At 39.5% G+C, this 17,905-nt stretch overlaps 1 protein-coding gene across 1 annotated transcript in view; it reads left to right on the top strand.

Moving 5' to 3' along the window:
- The window catches only part of LOC127358218 (uncharacterized), a 28,785-nt gene that overhangs the window by 1,677 nt on the left and 9,203 nt on the right, over window positions 1-17,905 (top strand). The window contains exons 2-9 of the mRNA XM_051391170.1: window positions 3,123-3,184; window positions 3,573-3,593; window positions 3,768-4,040; window positions 5,661-5,748; window positions 6,416-6,639; window positions 7,343-7,630; window positions 9,598-9,776; window positions 17,538-17,633. Of these exons, the coding sequence (XP_051247130.1) occupies window positions 3,139-3,184; window positions 3,573-3,593; window positions 3,768-4,040; window positions 5,661-5,748; window positions 6,416-6,639; window positions 7,343-7,630; window positions 9,598-9,776; window positions 17,538-17,633 (1,215 nt within the window). The 5' untranslated portion in view covers window positions 3,123-3,138. The remainder of the gene's footprint in view (window positions 1-3,122; window positions 3,185-3,572; window positions 3,594-3,767; window positions 4,041-5,660; window positions 5,749-6,415; window positions 6,640-7,342; window positions 7,631-9,597; window positions 9,777-17,537; window positions 17,634-17,905) is intronic.

The raw sequence follows: 17,905 nt of genomic DNA, 5'->3' as shown, positions 1-17,905 counted from the left end.
AAAAGAGAAAACATCATATCCGCTGTGGGTTAGTATGAAAGATACTTAGTTTTAGGGCAGTACTAGTCCAATATATCAGCAAACCAGTCTGACCATAGGGATGAGTTAGACAGATAATTAAAGGGAGAAAGATAAGAAGGCAACAGAGGAAAGACGAGGCAGAACAAGAAAGAATTGTTTCAGGGGAAGATAAGAAAAGAGAGACATGCAGGGAAGCAGAGATAGAGAGAAGCAGAAATATGAGAGAGAAAATCGTGTATCAGGAGGAGGATAGAGGCATGATGCTACCGCCCTCCTGGCTCGTGCGGGAGAGGAGAGATGAGGGGGGAAAAGACTCTTAAGTCAGTCAGGATGGATGTCAGGCTGATGAGATCAGCCTGAAAGATGTAACCTCCATGCCTCTCACCGCGAGGAGGCTGCTGGATGTGTCACGAGCACTTCAGTGAAAGCTGCGCCTCGTACAGTTCGATTGATGTAATTGGCCATAACAGGAGACAGGAGAGCAGTGACCTCATTTAGAGTCTGACTTTTAAAATGGACATCACGCCCTGAGCCAAAGGACCGCTGTCACATCTGTATCTCAAGCTTCTTCGCTGATGCTTTTATCCAGAACACCTGCCGATGAAACAACAGTCTGTCAATATTTTCCCCTTTAATTACAACGGCACAGAAACTTTCTTTTTTTGGTTGTAAGAGGGGGAAAAGTTCAGCCAGGATAGGCCTCTTCTTGGCCTACACTGCTTTCATTTGTATTCTTTAGACACACAACCACTACTCTGACTGTGCTTCACTGAATAGATTTTTCACGTGTCAGTTTTTGAATGCATGTGCGTGTGTGCGTCTTGTCAACGACTTGCGGCATGACCTTTATACAATGAGCAGCAACCTCTCATTTTCCCGTCAGATGTATAGTTGTCTCCATCAATGAATGAAACCTGTGATTTACGTCTTTGCAGCATCCTCGGCGCGAGCACTCACACATTCAATAAGCTAATGGCTGTGTAGGACATTAAAGCAAGATGATTCAAACCTGCTGCCCAGGGCACCGATTAGAATATATGTTATGATTACTGTGTTTTGCTAAAAGAGCCTCTTCTTTCTGCCCACTTTAATGCTAGGGTGTCATTTGGAAGTGACGTAGATAGAAAGTAGATGGGCTCTTTTTTTTTCTTTAAATAGCACTCTAATCCCTCATCTGAAGAAGCTGGCAGAAATTCAATGGCTTTTTATTGTTCTCTAAGATGAAGTGATTTGCTCTGTTCCATAATGCTGCAGTGGATATAAACAGGAAAATAACTTTCCAGACTTCATTATTTGGGGCAGAACTGTGGAACTTGATGTTCATTTTATAACTTTTTGTAATATAGCACATATTTACTTCCTTTATTGATCCCCCATAGGAGCAATTCAAAGATGGAGGTAATATTATTTTAGTGAAAACATATAATCTACAGGCTTTTTGTAAGATGATCATCTTTTCTTTTTAGGTCTACATGGGAGGCTCAGAAGGTAAACACATTTTATGGGTATATCGCTCAGTCACCTACAGTGACTGAATGAATGCATTGCTTTTGCCCTAATTCACTTACCAGGCTTTTTGAAGTCAGCCATCCCATTAGGGCCTTTCTGTTGAGACAGAGGTCGGAAATGACTGGATTGCGAGTTGTTGTCAAAGTGTCAGCCTAATTGTAGGTGTAGTGTTGAGATAGTGGAGTTGCCCTGCAGATGAATGCACGCCTTGTCAGCGTTCAGAGTAAACAGATGGATTTGATGTGAATGCAGCATCTGGAATTATTTTCACAATGTCACACTGTCATATTTTCTTCAGGCAGTCTACAATTAATATAATGCTCACATGCCCTCGTGTACACAGATATTGGTCGCTGTACTTATTCTGGCTCTGAAATGACTCCTTTCAAACTTGATTCCACTAGTTAAGTTCTACTTGAGTTCTTTGAGAAGAGCAATTCTGTTTTCCATTAAAATCTCCTTCTCTTTCCAGCTTTTTCTCTCTTTCCCCCGCCATCTATTCATCTCATTTTTCCACCTTAATAACTCCGCATTACTACTGCTTAGTCTAATCCAGTGCAGTAGTCGTGAAAGGTCAAAGAGTCTCCTCATGCCAGCTGGCTCCTGTCCATGTCATCGTCCCAATGGGATGACCACATACTCTCCTGCTCTCTCTTGTACTCTTTGTTATAGCCTCTCTTCCTTCACTGTTTCTCTCCTTTTCTTCTCCCCTCTCTTTATTGGTTTTCTGACCTCCCTCTCTTCCTTCCTTGCTCATCCCTCTCTCCGGTTTGTGGTCATGCGTCATGAGTGGAGAGCTGATTGACTCACACACACCTCTCTCTACTTTGAAGACACTTCATCTATGAAACTTGGGTTAATAGTGTTTTTTACTTTACAGCAGCCCTATAGATTTTCTTGTTAAGGAGTGCTGGCGGTGCTCTCCCTTGGGTATTTGAAGAGCTAATTTGTGTAATGTTATTTGGTGTAGCAGGTGGGTGTAGAGCAAGAGGGGGAGGGAACTTCTCTTCAACTTGAGGACACAGATTGAAGTTGGCATGCTCCTACCTTGCAGAGGTGTTTTTCAATTAAATACTGAAACCAAATTAGCAATTCATCTTTACCTTAAAGATACAGTGTGTAACATTCAGGAGGATCTAATGGCAGAAATGTAATATATATTCACAACTATGTTTTACTGGATAATAACCTGAAAATAAGAAACGTTGTTGTTTTATTACCTTAGAATGAGCCTTTTATATCTATAGACGCTACATCTGCCATGTTGAACCACCATGAACCAAACACCAAGGTATTGAACCAAACACTGGCTGTAGATGAGACCTTTCATGTTTTCCGCAGCCTCCGTAGTTTCTCACGCTTGGAGGGTGAATATAGGGGGTTACAATCAGCCAATAACCACCAGATGCCACTAAATCCTACACAATGGTCCTTTAAAGAAAAATCCTCATGTCAAATATCATCCTCTCTTGATATAATTATGGCATGTATCTATTTTTAGAAAGCTGTGATTTGATCCTTTGGAGCAATTATCATGATAGAAAAAGCTTTTCTTATGTGTTGTGTATTGTTTCTGGCTTTCTTTTTCCCAGAGAGAGACTATTCAAGATGAAAGTAATCAGCGCTGCGGTGCTTAGCGCCCTGTTCTGCACTGGTAAGCACAAACCTAATCAGTCACTTGGGAGCAGGTTTGGATAAGTGAATGGCTAAAACTGACTTCCTGCAAATCTGAATTTGTTTCAACTGAATGATTAGCATAGAATCTATGAAAAGCACACCAGAGGAAAGTTTAACTTATTTTGTGTATCTATTTAATTTCCACTTATTTGCTTTCCTTTATTTTCTCAGGATAAAGTTAGATTGTATTTATATCTGGTCTATTTTTAGCTGTCATTATGTGAGGAATTTACATTTCAAAAAGTGTTTTTTCAATAAGAACAAAGGAATCCTAACTTATTTAGAAATCTTTGTACAAATCAGCAGATAACTAAAAAAAGATGTTTTTTTTAAAAATAAACTGCTCTCTATCTTTTCTCTCGCAGTTGTGTCAGCATCTTTGAAAGGTAAAATTGAATGTTAATGTGGATTTCAGTGCATGACTAGGAATGCTTTTTGAAAATTAACAGATTATATGCATGGTAAATGATATAGTGACAGTAGGATAAGGTTCAGTTCTGGTCAGAGAAAGAAATAGCAGGCAATCTATCTAATAAAAACATATTGATTGTTTCTACCAGTCAAAGAGGAAAACAGGACAGCCTTCTTTGGGGAGGACATTCACATCGATGTGCCAGATGGGAATGCTAGTGAGGTTGTGTTCAAACCAAGGACAAATCGGTCCTCTGAGGTGGTTCTTCTGCGAGCAGGCCAGTTGTTGAAGCCACGCAACCGCATCAACTCCCTGGGCCACCTGGTGCTGGAGGACGTACAGGAGGAGGACGAGGGGATGTACATCATCAAGAACAACAACAACAACAGCACAGTCAAGCACCTCATTCTCATTGTCAGGGGTAAGCTGTCTGCTGCACTCTTATCTAGAGGTGGTGAGGTTGAAGAAAGTGTCCCCCAGCTTGAAATTTTCAAGCCCTGTCCTACTGTGGACAGGGGCGTGTCCAGAGTGGGGGGCCCCAATGCTACTCCACACTGTCTTTCAAAGGCTGTAGCAGGGTCTGTTATAAAGCTAGTGGAGATACCGGGATCATAGAAAACTAGATGACCTAACACATCAAGTGGTACTGAGCTAGCATGCTCAGAAGGTGGTTACATAATGTTCCAAAGTTAGGCAAAATTCTGGCAATGGAAAAACTGGCAGGGCCATTTTGTTGACCTCTGGGTTCTATGGGTACCTATGAGTCTTCCCCTTGTATACATGCCCACTTTATACTAATCCCATGCAGTTTTGGGTGGTATAAATGTGCTATTTTCTAGGCAGCGCTGTCCATAGTACTGAAGCGGAGTGGAGTAGATCGATAGACACATCACTGGTTTGCTTTTCGTGGTTATAAACAGAACTGTTTCGAATTCTCCCATCATCTACAGACAGAAGTGAAGGGACAGTCAGCTGTTCCGTGCTTTCTCCTGCTGATTTTGTTCATAAAGTTAAAAAATATTCTCTGCCAGTGATACATTCTTATGTGAGTGCTCTGATTGATAATGTATTCTTTCATTTTGAAACCGTAGCTTTATGTTGTTATTTAGCCTTTTTGAAACCATTGCATTGGAAAATCAATACATATTATTTTATGAAAAAACTGCCCCTTTGCGATTTTTAACAGCCCTCTCAGTCACTTCTTCCTGGCGCCTGGCCTGATGTAGTCTAAAATCATAGTTTTGGCAGTGAATAGTTTAGAAAACTGGTGCGCAGGGGGAGAAATGTTTGGATCATTTCTGGAGGAATACAAACATATACAGATTCTGTGCAGTCCCAAAATACAAACCGATTTTATCATACACAGTCACCCCAATCTTTGGCATTAAAAATACAATTATACTCCAGTCAACAAGCTACTTTTATTCCTTATCAGCAGTATGAAGACTACTCAGCTTGGCTAGCAACTGAATTCTTAACTAACATGCTGTATGTGACATCATATACATATAATGGATATTTAGGACACATATATGACTACATGAATAATGTTATATGTTACATAAGATTTAGTGTTAAAGGACCAGTGTGTAGGATTTAGTGTCATCACGTGGTGAAGTTACAGATTGCAACACCTCGACTTACCCTCCCATTCCAAGTGCGTAGGAGAAACAACAGTGGCAGCAAAACTCTTGAAAGGCCCTATATAGAGCCAGTGTTTGGTTTGTCTGCTCTGGGCTACTGTAGAAACACGGCGCTTCAACACAGCAGACTCCGTAGAAGATCCCCTGTAGATAAAAATGGCTCATTCATGGTAATAAAAATACAGCAACTCTTATTTTCAGGTGATTATACACTAATGAAAACATACTTATGAATATTATATTCCTTTTCTAGCAATAGATCCTCCTAACTGTTAAACACTGGACCTTTAAGGAATCATGCAACCAATTGTAAAACTGTTTAACCATTGATACACAACAGAGTTGATCTGCACACAGTAAGTTTCACCACATCATGGATAAACTGTTTTTCTTTTCAGACTGTGCTTTGGAGCAAGTGGTGAAGTACGGAGAAACTTACAGCATCCATCTCAACCACGTCGATGGCCCCATCACCTTGGAGTTCAGGTACGGTCAGTGAAAGCGAGACAGAAAGAAGATACAGATATCTGTAATCAATATGGAATCATGTTTGTTGAAGATTGTCACCGGATGTAGACTGTGGGTCACGGCATTCTCCTCCCCTTCCCTTATCTGTGTGTTAGATTTAAGAAACTACAGGCAAGAAACCTAAACACTGAAAATAGCAAGTTATCCTAACCCTAACTTGGTTGCTAACAATATAAACATAAAGAAAAGGTAACACCTTTTCTTTTCCAGGGAGCCATTTTAATGCCAAGTCTCTCCTAATATATATATTCCACCAAAACAAATCCCAGAGTGTTTTTCCCCCCCTATAGCAGAATGATACTGGGTTCAGCCAGACCTTTCTCCAGTGCTACTATGGTGGATGGAGAGGGAGGATGGCAGGTAAACAAGGGGGATGCATTCTGGTCGTTTCCCACCTCAAAACAACTTCTGCCTTCAGCTATATACATTAGATGTGTTTCATTGCTTCTCCTTTTGCATCAATGTTAATCTGTGTGGCCACACCCCAACCAGTGGTGTCACAACACAATCAGCAGTTAGAGGTAAAACACCTGCTACAACGTCTATTAGCTTGAACAGGATTTACACTAATTGCTCATGGGTTATGTATTCTCTTCTTCTCTATTTGATTTTTAACCACGTGAAGGTCCAGTCTGGTTCAGGCCAATCAGACTGAGATACAACATGCAGCAGAGCCTCCACCCGTGGTGCTGTACAACCAGACAGTGGTGGCAGAAGAATATGTTGGACGCCTCAGTGTGACAGAGAAACGGGTGGTGCTGCACTCAGTAAGGATGACAGACGAGGGGAGCTTCACAGTGCTGGACCGTGAGGGCAAAGTCCGGATGAGGAACTGTCTGAATGTTAGAGGTGAGGAGAGGTCTGTGCTTTGCTGCATCCTCTCAGCTTTAATTGACTGATCTGTCAATCTCATGTGCATGTGTCGTAATTCTGGTGTTGTGGGTGTCTTAGTGTGTCCTCTTTACGTGCAGTGGGAATGTACTGAAATTAGAGTCACTGTCTGCATTATCTCATTCTTGAGTGTATTACCTTTAGAAAATCCTAATGCCTTAATCTCAGAAAAGCTTGTAAGTCTTCCTTTAATGTATTTAAAATGAGGTTAAACCACCACCACCAGGGATATTGGTCGCTGCAGTACTAAAGAATAGGATGTGGATAAAAATATATCAAGAACAAATTTACTTCATTGAATGTTAGGGAACAAAATATTGTAACTAAAGACTGAGATAAATCTGCTTCTGTATGCTAAACAACAACACATGGCTTTAAAGGGATAGTTAGCATGACCACAGTTTGGAGAAGCAGACAGTAGTCCCGGGATGGAAACAGAGCAATACACTGCTGTGGACAGGGGCTGCAAAAAAAAGGTGTGCACTATATTAAGAATATTTTTACTGCATCACATTATTATTAACACATATTACACTGCAGATCAGCCATTTGGGTCACAAGCAACAACCTCCTGATCTGCAGTGTAATACAATGCGCGGCACAATTGGGCTTATGTATATCACCTACATCTGTTTACCTTTCTTCCTTTGGTTATCGACAGAGCACCAGAACTTCTTGCGCACAAACTATGGAGGAAACCTAAAGATGAAACTCTACCTGCACCATTCCAATGTGAACATTGTCTACAGGCCCAAATCACACAATCAGGACCAGGTCATCGTGGACCAGGGGGTTCTGGTGACACCACTGGACCCTCTGCTGGAGGGCAGGCTGGTTGTGGAGGGATCAGAGCTCATTATGAAGAAGGTCCATGTGGCCGACTCAGGTCTCTTCAAAGTGACAGACCTGTCTGGGTATCCTGTGGCTCATGTCTACATAGAGGTAAACGGTAAGAGAAAAAGACACATTTAAAGGACTAACATGCTGTATTTTTCTTCTGATCTTGCTTTGTTATGAGCTAACATGCATTCTACATCTCCTGATACAGTACCATGACCACATGACCATGTGTTTTCAGGCCTGTAACCTAGCAACCTTCTGCTAAGCCACACAAACTAACAACTATTGAACAAAGATAAATTGTGATTTCTTGTGTAAAGAACCTCTAATCAATTTTTATATCACTAACATAATGTAGTGCCGGTAAGAGCAACGCATCTGTAAAACATGTTATAAAACAGTGATACCAAATCTGGTCCACGATAGGCTGACTGGTGGCCCTCCGACCATTTTCCTATTCATAATAAAAACAGTTTGTTCTTTGAATGTTTGTTTACACCGACTGCTAAATGTTTAATAATGTCCTTTGGCTGTTACTGGGGAAGTTGTCCATAAAGGATATATAGGCACGAGTGAGGACAGCAAACGTTTGAAAGGTTGACAATGAAAACAGGCAGTTCAATGAAAAATGTACAGATTAATTTGCCTTTATTTTTCCACCTCATTCCAGTCCTGTGTTTAATTTTCCAAATGACAACTGCTGTCATGAGTCAAAACATGCTAAAATTATGACTTTGAAGTTGTCTGCCAAATCAATGATGTAAATGTTAGTTTTATGTAATAAATATTATGAATATTTTATTTATTAGCCGGTCCCTAGCCTCATTTTTCAAAAGTGGTGCCGGAGCAAAGCAAGTTCAGTGTCCTTGTGATGAAATATAAATACAAGGAGTCTGGCACATCCTTTGTATGTGCCAACCAAAGCTTATGTGCAAAAGTTCAGAGCCTTTCTGAAGCAAATGAGATCACAAGTGTCAGTGAACCAGATCAGAAACATCTTTTAAAAGAGTTATCCACTGATTTAGCATTGCCCTCCTGTATCATTGTCTGACTCATGACGGACAGTTTAAAAAAAGAATCAAAATCAATGTGGAAGCAGAGTTATCGTCTTTTTCATTACACACATTTTTCTTCCTTGTCAAAACCCGGCCCCTTCATTTCCCACAATGCAACACTGACAGTTCTGTGGGAGATTGTGGGTTATGCTAGTCACAGCTAATGTAGCCTCAGGCAGAGATGAGCAGCGGGTTACAGAGGTCTGCTTGGCTCACTTCTTTTTAACTCCACACCCCCAGATCTTTTAAATTTAAAAACATGTAGTGTTAAAACCGGCGCTGAGAATATTGATCACCCTTCACGCAGCTCCCTCTGGAGCCACAAAAGCCTTTATACATTTTCACATATGCAGTAGGACTCCCCAAGACCTGTAAACAGACTTTAATGTGTAAAATCAATGGAGTTCCCCCCCTCCATCCCCCGAGATGGAGCAATATTACAGTATATTGGTTTCTTATATGTTATGGAGTGATTTTAACTTTGCAACAGAACTTTTTTGTGTTGAAGGTTAGCCATAAATGTAAATAATGAAACTGTGGTATGATATCAGTTACACAGTTTAGGGATGTGTGGCATTTATGTGCCGTGGGGGAAAAAAAAAGACTAATGCAAGAATTCAAAACCTTGAAATATTGAAGAAATTGAAATGCCTGACTGAAATACTCACAAGCTCAACATTTTAAATGATCAGCTTCCTGCTGCTAATACACATGCATGAGTGATTCACATGATAACAGTGACTTCATTCAAATATGAGATTGCCATGCTGTAACTGATAACCTTTCATCTCCATATCTTAAGCTGGTACAGGGTAAGAAATGTAATCTCTAACTAGATAACAACCGTTATAAGTTAACATGCTAATTAAAACAAGATTCATTTTGAACCAGAAACAGAGATAAAGGATGAGTAGCTACATGGCAACACCAGATTGAGGCAACAATTCTGCAGTCACAGAAGACTTATTCATTTTCTCTGTGGCTGTTTTTGTTGTCTTCCCTCTTCTTGTCTCCCTCTCAGCCTATAAGCTGCCTCCGCTGACTGTAGCCATCCTCTCCCTGGTGGGCCTGATCGCCTTCATGCTGCTGGTGTGCCTGCTGTCCTGTCTCTATAAAATGCATAAGAGGAATGAGAAGAGCAAGAAGCTGATGCTCATTGCTCAGCAGGCTGGCAAGGGAGACGGCGAGGCTTTCAGACAGGTAACACCCACCTATAGTGCATGATCATTATTCTTCATTTCTCGTGATGGAGGAATATAGTAGGGTCACAGAGTTAGGTGTGTGTGGGTGTGTGTGTGTGTTGGCTGGCAGAGGATTAGAAGGCAGAGGAGGGTTCTGTTCCTGCTGTGGGAGTCAGGATGGTCAGCTGGTAAAGTTCCTCCCCTGCAGTGCTGGACCTGGCACACGTGTTTACAGCCAAATAGACATCAACGTGCCTGAGGAAAAATTACTGCTCTCTTCTCTCACGCTTAAGCCCTGTTTACACCTGTGATTAACATGCGTCTTGGGTCGGATCTCACTAAATCATCCAGTTTCTATTTACTACTGGTTACTCTCCGGTTCGCCATCCATGAGAATCCATTTTGCCCTTTGTTGCAGTTTCTTCTTGTTGTTTTAGAGGCTGTTGGGACTGTATGAGAATGTATCAGAGTGGTTGGCTCTGGCCGTCCCCATCTTGGCAGTCCTGACTCTGACTAATCCAAAAATGGGCAAAGACGTGGAGCGTGGGTGGAGCTGAGGCGGGCTAATTGAAACCTGGTTAGTGAAAACAAACGCCTGTGAAAGCACCCACCTATCACTCAAAGCAGCCATGTCCTTAATTATGCATAAATGTAAGCCTTAATTAAAAGTGAGTTGTATAAAAAATCACCCCCTGTACAGTTGAACGGGGACTTTAGCTATGGAGACCAAAACCAGGCTGCTTATTTTGGCTGTATTGACTCACTCCTGTAGTCAGCCTCGAGTGGCTGTTCGAGGAACTGCACTTTTTGTTACTCAACGTGTTGGCTTTGTATTGGCTCTACTTCGGATCGCCCAAGATGCATATTAATGCCTGGTGTAAACAGGGACTAAGACCAAAGACACAAGTATGGCAGTCACATCTGCTTTTTGAGAACTTATCATTATTAGATGCTATTGTCAGTGATCTAAATATGTTGGGTAAACCTCCTGCGTAGGTCAGTGTAAACAGTGACTAGGAGCAGCAAATAAATTCCCCAAAAGTAATGTAAATGCTGAAGAACAGAAGGAATTCATAATATTTGATTTAAAAGTAAACCACCACAAATTCAGTTCAAAGATTCAGACTGAATACACTGTTGCCTGCAAATTGGCTCCCATTGCTTAATAATTAACTATATGTTGGAGACTTGAGTCTGAAAACAAAGTCCACAAGTGTGGAAGCTTTGAGCTACTGGAAGCATTCTCACATTATGACATCCTAAAATGTCACATTTTACATTTTTAATGAAGTGCAAGCACAAAGTACAGTCTCGAGTCTGGCAGTAAAGTGTGCAATCGCACACGATAATGAGATTTTTGCAGTAGATATTTTTGTACCCAATGATTACATAGCTGACTTTTTATTCATTTTTGCTTGATTTTTGACCACTGAGTGTTTCTAGGATATAGAGAACCCTCTGTCATCATGGTATTAGTTTGCATAATTATTCACGAGTTATTGTAATTTTGAGTTATCAATCAGTGTTTAGCTATTTTTTTTCTTTTCTGAAATGGTTGATTTACTCCAAAAAAGCCCTTTGTGGCGAAGTCATTACCATGTTTCTTTTTCCTAAAATGTCAAGTTGGAATAAAACTCGTCAATTAAGAATTTATTGTGAGGCCCCTCGAAGGTCATGCTGAGCCCAAAGGAGCAAAAATGGAATTAAATAAAAAACACTGATTGTTTTTCAATTGGCTTTACAATCGTTGCTCTCCCTCTATTCACCTGCTCAATACTGGCTGATTAACTGACTGACTGGATGATTTAGAGGAGCTGACAGTTAACCCCTCTGACACCACAACCCTAAACTCAATATCCCTAGTCGGCGATTTGTTAACCAACTGAATTTATGGACTAATTAAAAACCCATTACAAACAGATGACTCACCATATAGAAAACATCTAAACATCAGACTGATTGTAGTCCAAACACATATTAGAGAGCTGTCCAGATCAATAATATGATAAAAAACAAATGCTGAATACTGTTGTTTATTCTTTTTAGATTATATTAATCTTTTATGTATAGATTTAGTAATAAAGCAAACATAATCAAAATTCAGCATTGATACAATTCTGCTTTAATCATGCTATCATATTTTTAAAGAAGGTGGCAAATTGAAAAAACAAATTTAATTATCTTCATTAGAGTTTTGCAAAACTAATAATCAGAACTTTTTATTGCTTTTCCAAATGGTCGATTGACTAAATTATTGGATCTTTTTAAATTAGTGACAGTTAACCCCTCCTTCTCCAACCAGCATCCCCACTAAATGATCTTTTAAACTGATTAATTTATAGAGTAATTAAAAAGCTGCTGCAGACAGATGACTCACAGCCTCAGAGAATGATTGCTTTGCAGAGACTATTAGATGATGCAAAATGTCATATTACTAACCTGGAACTGTAACGCTCCATTTGAGTTCAGTTGTTTTCAGATAGGGAATTATAAATGCTTTTAAAAATTACATATCAAAAGCTCTCTTGGAGCACAAATTGAGACTTGATAATTATACTGTTACTACACTATATGATTAATGTAGTATTGTGTGTGATGTTTGTCATTTGTCTGTTTCCTCTCTTTTCTGTCACAGTATATGTGTTAATGTGTATTTGCTACATTGTCTTAAATACATATTTTAGGACACCTATCGCATTACGGACAACTCGGGTATTTACAGGATATTTTCAGAGTATTTTCAGGGTATTTGCGATGCTGTTAGATCCTTATTCTCAGAGTTGTCTTTTTAAAGTTTGCTTCTCCATTCAGCAAATTGCAACACACAACAACACGCTGAACTGTAGGATAAGTGTTGGTCTAGATATAAGCTAATTTATTTAGAGAATTTTACCTCCATCCAACTATATACCTCATTAAGGGTTGAGTGATAATGTGTGTATGTTTGTATTTATTTTTTAATAGTTAAGAGTCCCAGGAATGAGGTACTTGAAATGATAAATGTTTTTCCAGTTCATCTTTTTATGATGTGTGTCTGTTTTCAGTTTGTGTTGAGTTAATTCAAATTACCACTGTGGAAATGAGGCATTTATACTAACAGCTGGATGTCTCTGATTGGTGGCCCAGCTAACGCTGTTGCCTGTGCGTTGCGTTTCTCCCTCTTACTTTAAGGAGCCTCAAATGGAGCCTCTTCTTGGTGAGAGAATTGTGTTCTGGCCTCTTTTTTTCTGCTTTTCCTTCTTTATATTGGTGTCTAGAGAAATGTACTGCTTTTTTTTTTGGGCAAATAAGTTCCTCGATCAACTCGCCGTTGTGTGACAAGATTATTGGTGACAGTTTCTGAAATGTGTGTTCAGTATTTTGTAAAGTGTGCTGCTTTTGTATGATGAAAATCAATAAAAAAAAAATTGAGCACCAGTACACAAAATAAATCCTGGACACTGAGGAGAAACTGCCATCAATCTTAACGAACAAGCAGAAATTGATGGAAGACCTAATTTGACAAAAAGTCAATGAATTACCTGAAGTGGATCTGGCACCACAACTTGGAACAAGCTGTCTCCGTGATCCTTACAGACTTTTCAATGTTCAAAAGACTGAGCTATGCACAAGCAACCCTTTTAGGTAGACTATAACTTAATTCAATTATTTTTGTGTCATGCGGCAGAGGGTCGGATAGCTCAAAATGATTTAATGAACTAGATATCATGTTAAAACTATAAGAATATAAACCAATGAACACAGGGAATCAATCTTAAAATGTTATACTTGACGATTGGCATTAATGTAGTTGTGAATGGGCAAAACATGCAAACACACCAGCATGGTCCACTAAGAAAAAAAAAGAATATTTTTGGGAATTACTCCTCTTGTTTCTTAATGAAGGATAGACATTAAGATCAGTACTAATGTTTAAGCTTAGGTAAAGGGCATAGGAGGCCAGTTATATGTCAGTGCTTAATTCTAAAACTCTTGACTTGACAAGCTCGGCCAAGAGTGGAATCTGTCTTCCAGGATTTTAGATACAGTTTTGAACCAGGTCGGGGTGCTCACTGCAAACAAAGTCCATTTTAACAAGTAATTTAATCCAATATTTACTCTTAAAACCTTATGTTTCTTAAAAAAAAGTGAAAATCTCAGCTGAAGGGGAGAGCTGTTTCTACTGGGCTCCATTCCAGTTTGTGAAAGAAGAGAAAGGAGACCAGTTCTTTTCACTTACTTTAAGAAAATAAGATTTTAACCTTAAGTATAGAGACTAAATGACCTGTTGACATGGTTTATATCTCCTCTGTATTGGTGTGTGTAACTGCAGCTGAGCAATGATATTAGAGAAAGTCACACTAATGTCATTTGGGACTTTTTCTTTCCGGGGTTTGTGACTTAACATTTGTGCCAAGTGCTTTGTCTTTGTCACTGTCCTTCCACGTTTCTCTCTTTTTCTTTTTCTCTCCGCTGATAAACAGATCAAGCCCTGCAGTTACTCATAAACAATCCAGTTATGATAACTGTGGACATGCAGCTTCACTGCTGTATTTTACCTTACGTGCTGGTTTTAACTAGCTAAGCGCACACACATGCACATATTTCTTACTTCCGTGTTGTTTTATCGTGTGGGGGGAATTACAAGGTAAATATCCGATGTGTATGTGTGGGTATCTGTGCTGGTTTTGTGTAGTAGTTTATGTGTTAAGGGCAGTAGTGATTAACCTGTAGGCTTTATTAATCCTTAGACATACAGTAGATTTATTTTTAGCTGTTTCCCAGAGAACTGTCACTGTGTAATCTACTACTTGCCCAGAACATCTGTGGGTGTGTTGTTGTATTTTTTTGTGTGTGTCTGTCTGTGTTTGTCCAGTTTCTGTGTTATGTTATTAGTTGTTAGATGTGTTCATATTGTAGTTTTCAAGTGATAGAAAGCAATAGATTAACATGTGACATGACGCTGAGACATTCCCTCTATGGCGTGCTGTTTTTACATTTATTCCTAAATTTTAAGTCACCAAAGACACCATCACTTACTTTTTACTCAACCATCACTTACTAATCACAATTCTTCATGTTATTAGTTGCTTCATTTATATAAGTGAAGTCTAAGTTTAATGAACCGTGGTCATACGTTTGGATTTACTTAGACATTTATTTTTATATTTCTAGTCACCAGTTTGTGTTCAGAAGGTAAAAAGGCTCCACAACCATACGGCTAAATGATAATGTCAACACGCTAACATGCTCACAATGACAACGTGGATGTTCGTCATCTTAATTTAACATTTGTTAATTGGCACTATACACTAAGGATAGGTTCTAAGGTTAACCTTTTAATGTGATGATGGTGCTAGAAAAGGAGTTATTGAATCAACAATCTGGAACATGAATGTCGGGGTCGATTTTTATAGTTGTAGACATTTGTTGGGACTTCTGGGATGATGTTTATGATATTTCACTGGATAAGTGAAAACTTTGAGCTATAGGTGGAACTAGAGACAAAAGTCAGGGGATCAGTACGCTGTAGAATTAATCTTCGGAGCACCATAAATGTCTATAAAATTTCATTCAGATCACCATTGCCATCCATAGCGCTTTATCGTTGGCATGGAAATGTTGTTTGTTGACAAGTTATTTGCTCCCTCTTTGCACCAAACAGACCTTTCTGTCACTACTCCACTATTACTACCGTATTGGCTAATAAATAGTGCCTACCTGGTATTATTAAATCTAGTTTATATTCAATGTCAAGATAATTGGTTTTACCGACATTAAGTTGAAAATAACATTAAAATAAGATTACATTTAATAAATATTTATGCTCAATCAGCAGTCACTATAAATAAATACAAATATACACTACATATACATTTTTTAAACACTACTGACGAGTAAACGATAAATGTTAAATCAGCAGTCATACTCCTCTGTATATCTCTCACTCACTGTATGTGTCTGTGTGTACAGCTGCTGTTTGGGTGTGTGTTTGTGTATCCTTGTGTGTTTCGTGTATATGACGATATGTGTGTGTGCAGATGCTCATAATGTGCCTTTAGATTTCCATGTGTGTACGGGAACCTATGATGTGTGTTTGTGTGTTGACGGCGGAGGTTGAGATGACAGCAGTTGCCCTTGATGTCGGTCGCTCTGACATGTTATGGATTTCCTCACAGATCTGAGAACACAAACATGTGTGAGAGGATGTCAGCGACCTTTCGGGACTTAACCCAAGAGACCGACATGAAACTCAAATCAATCAAACCACCTGACTCCTTCTCTCTCTCCGCTCTCTCTGTCTCCAAGTCATCTATCTTACTTCCACCTCTCCATTGCTCTCCCTGCCTCTCTCCCCTGTATATCTTTATCATCTGTCTGCCTTTCTTTCTTACTTTTCTTTCCTCTCCTTCCACTTCAGTCTCTTGTGTCTCGCTTTTATCTTACATACACTCTGTATCAATTACTCTTCGCTCTTGCTTCTCTTGCCACCCTCTATTCCTCTCACTTAGCTTCTTTCTTTCTCATCTTTTTTGTACTTTCTCTCCCTCGTTGCCATCTCAAGATGATTCACTGTGGTGCTTCCTGCTAACACATGTTGTTTTTATTCAAAAGACGTCTTAAAGGTTTGAGTCAACAGCACGTACAGTATTTTGTATGGACATTATGTAAGCAGCAAGCCTTTAATGGCTGTTTTTTGTTCTGATAGATGGATTTAAAAAAAAAATTCTATATCATAAACCCACTAAAGCTGATTACTATTTCTAGGAACAAATCATATGTTCATGTCATCATTTACCCATTACACATCACAAAAAAAGCACATTATTTTTACAGATTATATTATAGTGATAAGTCTCCAAAAACTGCAAGATTTAGTTCCATACTATGACTTTAAAAACAGCTTACAATTCAACTTATAGAGCTGAATTTTTTCCCCATTTTTTAAAGATAAATCTGGTAGTTTACATCACTGAACATTGGCAGTTGCAGTGGATAGCACAGTCACATCACAACAAGAAGGTGTTTCCATGTTTGCATGTGATTGACTGGCGTGAATGTCAGCTGGGTTTGGCTTGAGGCCCCTGACCGGGTAAAGCTAAATGGTGGATGTCACTTAACATGGTATGCTTAAGTGTTAGCATTGAGCACCAGACAGAATGATCTACCAACAAGGACACACACGATTTGGTGTCCACAGTGTGTTTTCATAACTTGGCTAAGCTGACACTAAGCTGACTAAAGGGCAGTTTCAGGTATTAAACACCCTCCGTCTCTCTCAGCTACCTCACTTTATCTCTCGCCCTCATTCTCTCAACCACTTTTTCTCGTCACTCCTACTTCTTTTTCAACATTCAACAACCGAGTGCATCTTGCCTCCATCTATCTTTTACCTTCTTTCATGCCGTCTTTCTTGCAGTTCAGTGGAACCGACGTTTCTGAAAGATTACAGCCCATTTGGCTCTGTTCTCTCTCAACCTCCAGTCGCATCATAAAGACAAATAAAGCAGCCTGTCTCTCAGTCATGTCACAGAAGCTTCCTCTTCAATATCTTATATGTGTATTTGAGAGCTTTTTGTGTGCCCTGTGTGTGTGTGTGTGTGTGTGTGTGTGTGTGTGTGTGTGTGTGTGTGTGTGTGTGTGTAAGTGTGTGTTTATGTCCTCTCTAGCAGTGTTATATCTATTTTTGATGACTAGTGTGCAAAAGCTCAGCTGCTGGGACATTACATTGTTGTGGCTGTAGTTTGACATGCCCCCTGTGTGTGTGTTTGTGTGTGTTTGTGTGTGTATGGGTCTGCAGGTGGTCCATGAGGCTTACACCAGGTTCGCTGAGGAATCTCTGATGCAGTCTGTGTGTGATGATAAAACCTCGGAGAGCACAGAGGTCACAATCAAGGTCAGTGGTGGAACACACAGAGGCAAATAGGATCACATTGAAATATTATACAGTATTATAAACACACTGTAACAAGTATCTGATAATATATATATATATAATTATCAAGATGCCACGTTGGTTCTGCAGACGGTTTCTGAAAAGCAGCAATTCATCGACACACATCATTCAACTCTAACTATTCATCACTGTACAAGATTGTTTGCTCTTGGAGTGGAAATCAGGCTAATAGGTCAACAAAACAAGTGTTTTCTGACTATTCTGATAAGATA

The sequence above is a fragment of the Dicentrarchus labrax genome, unplaced genomic scaffold (genome assembly GCF_905237075.1).
Source record: "Dicentrarchus labrax unplaced genomic scaffold, dlabrax2021, whole genome shotgun sequence".
NCBI classification, from domain to species: Eukaryota; Metazoa; Chordata; class Actinopteri; family Moronidae; genus Dicentrarchus; species Dicentrarchus labrax.
The sequence above is the reverse complement of the archived record's forward strand: the minus strand, read 5'-3'. Positions and strand labels throughout refer to the sequence as shown.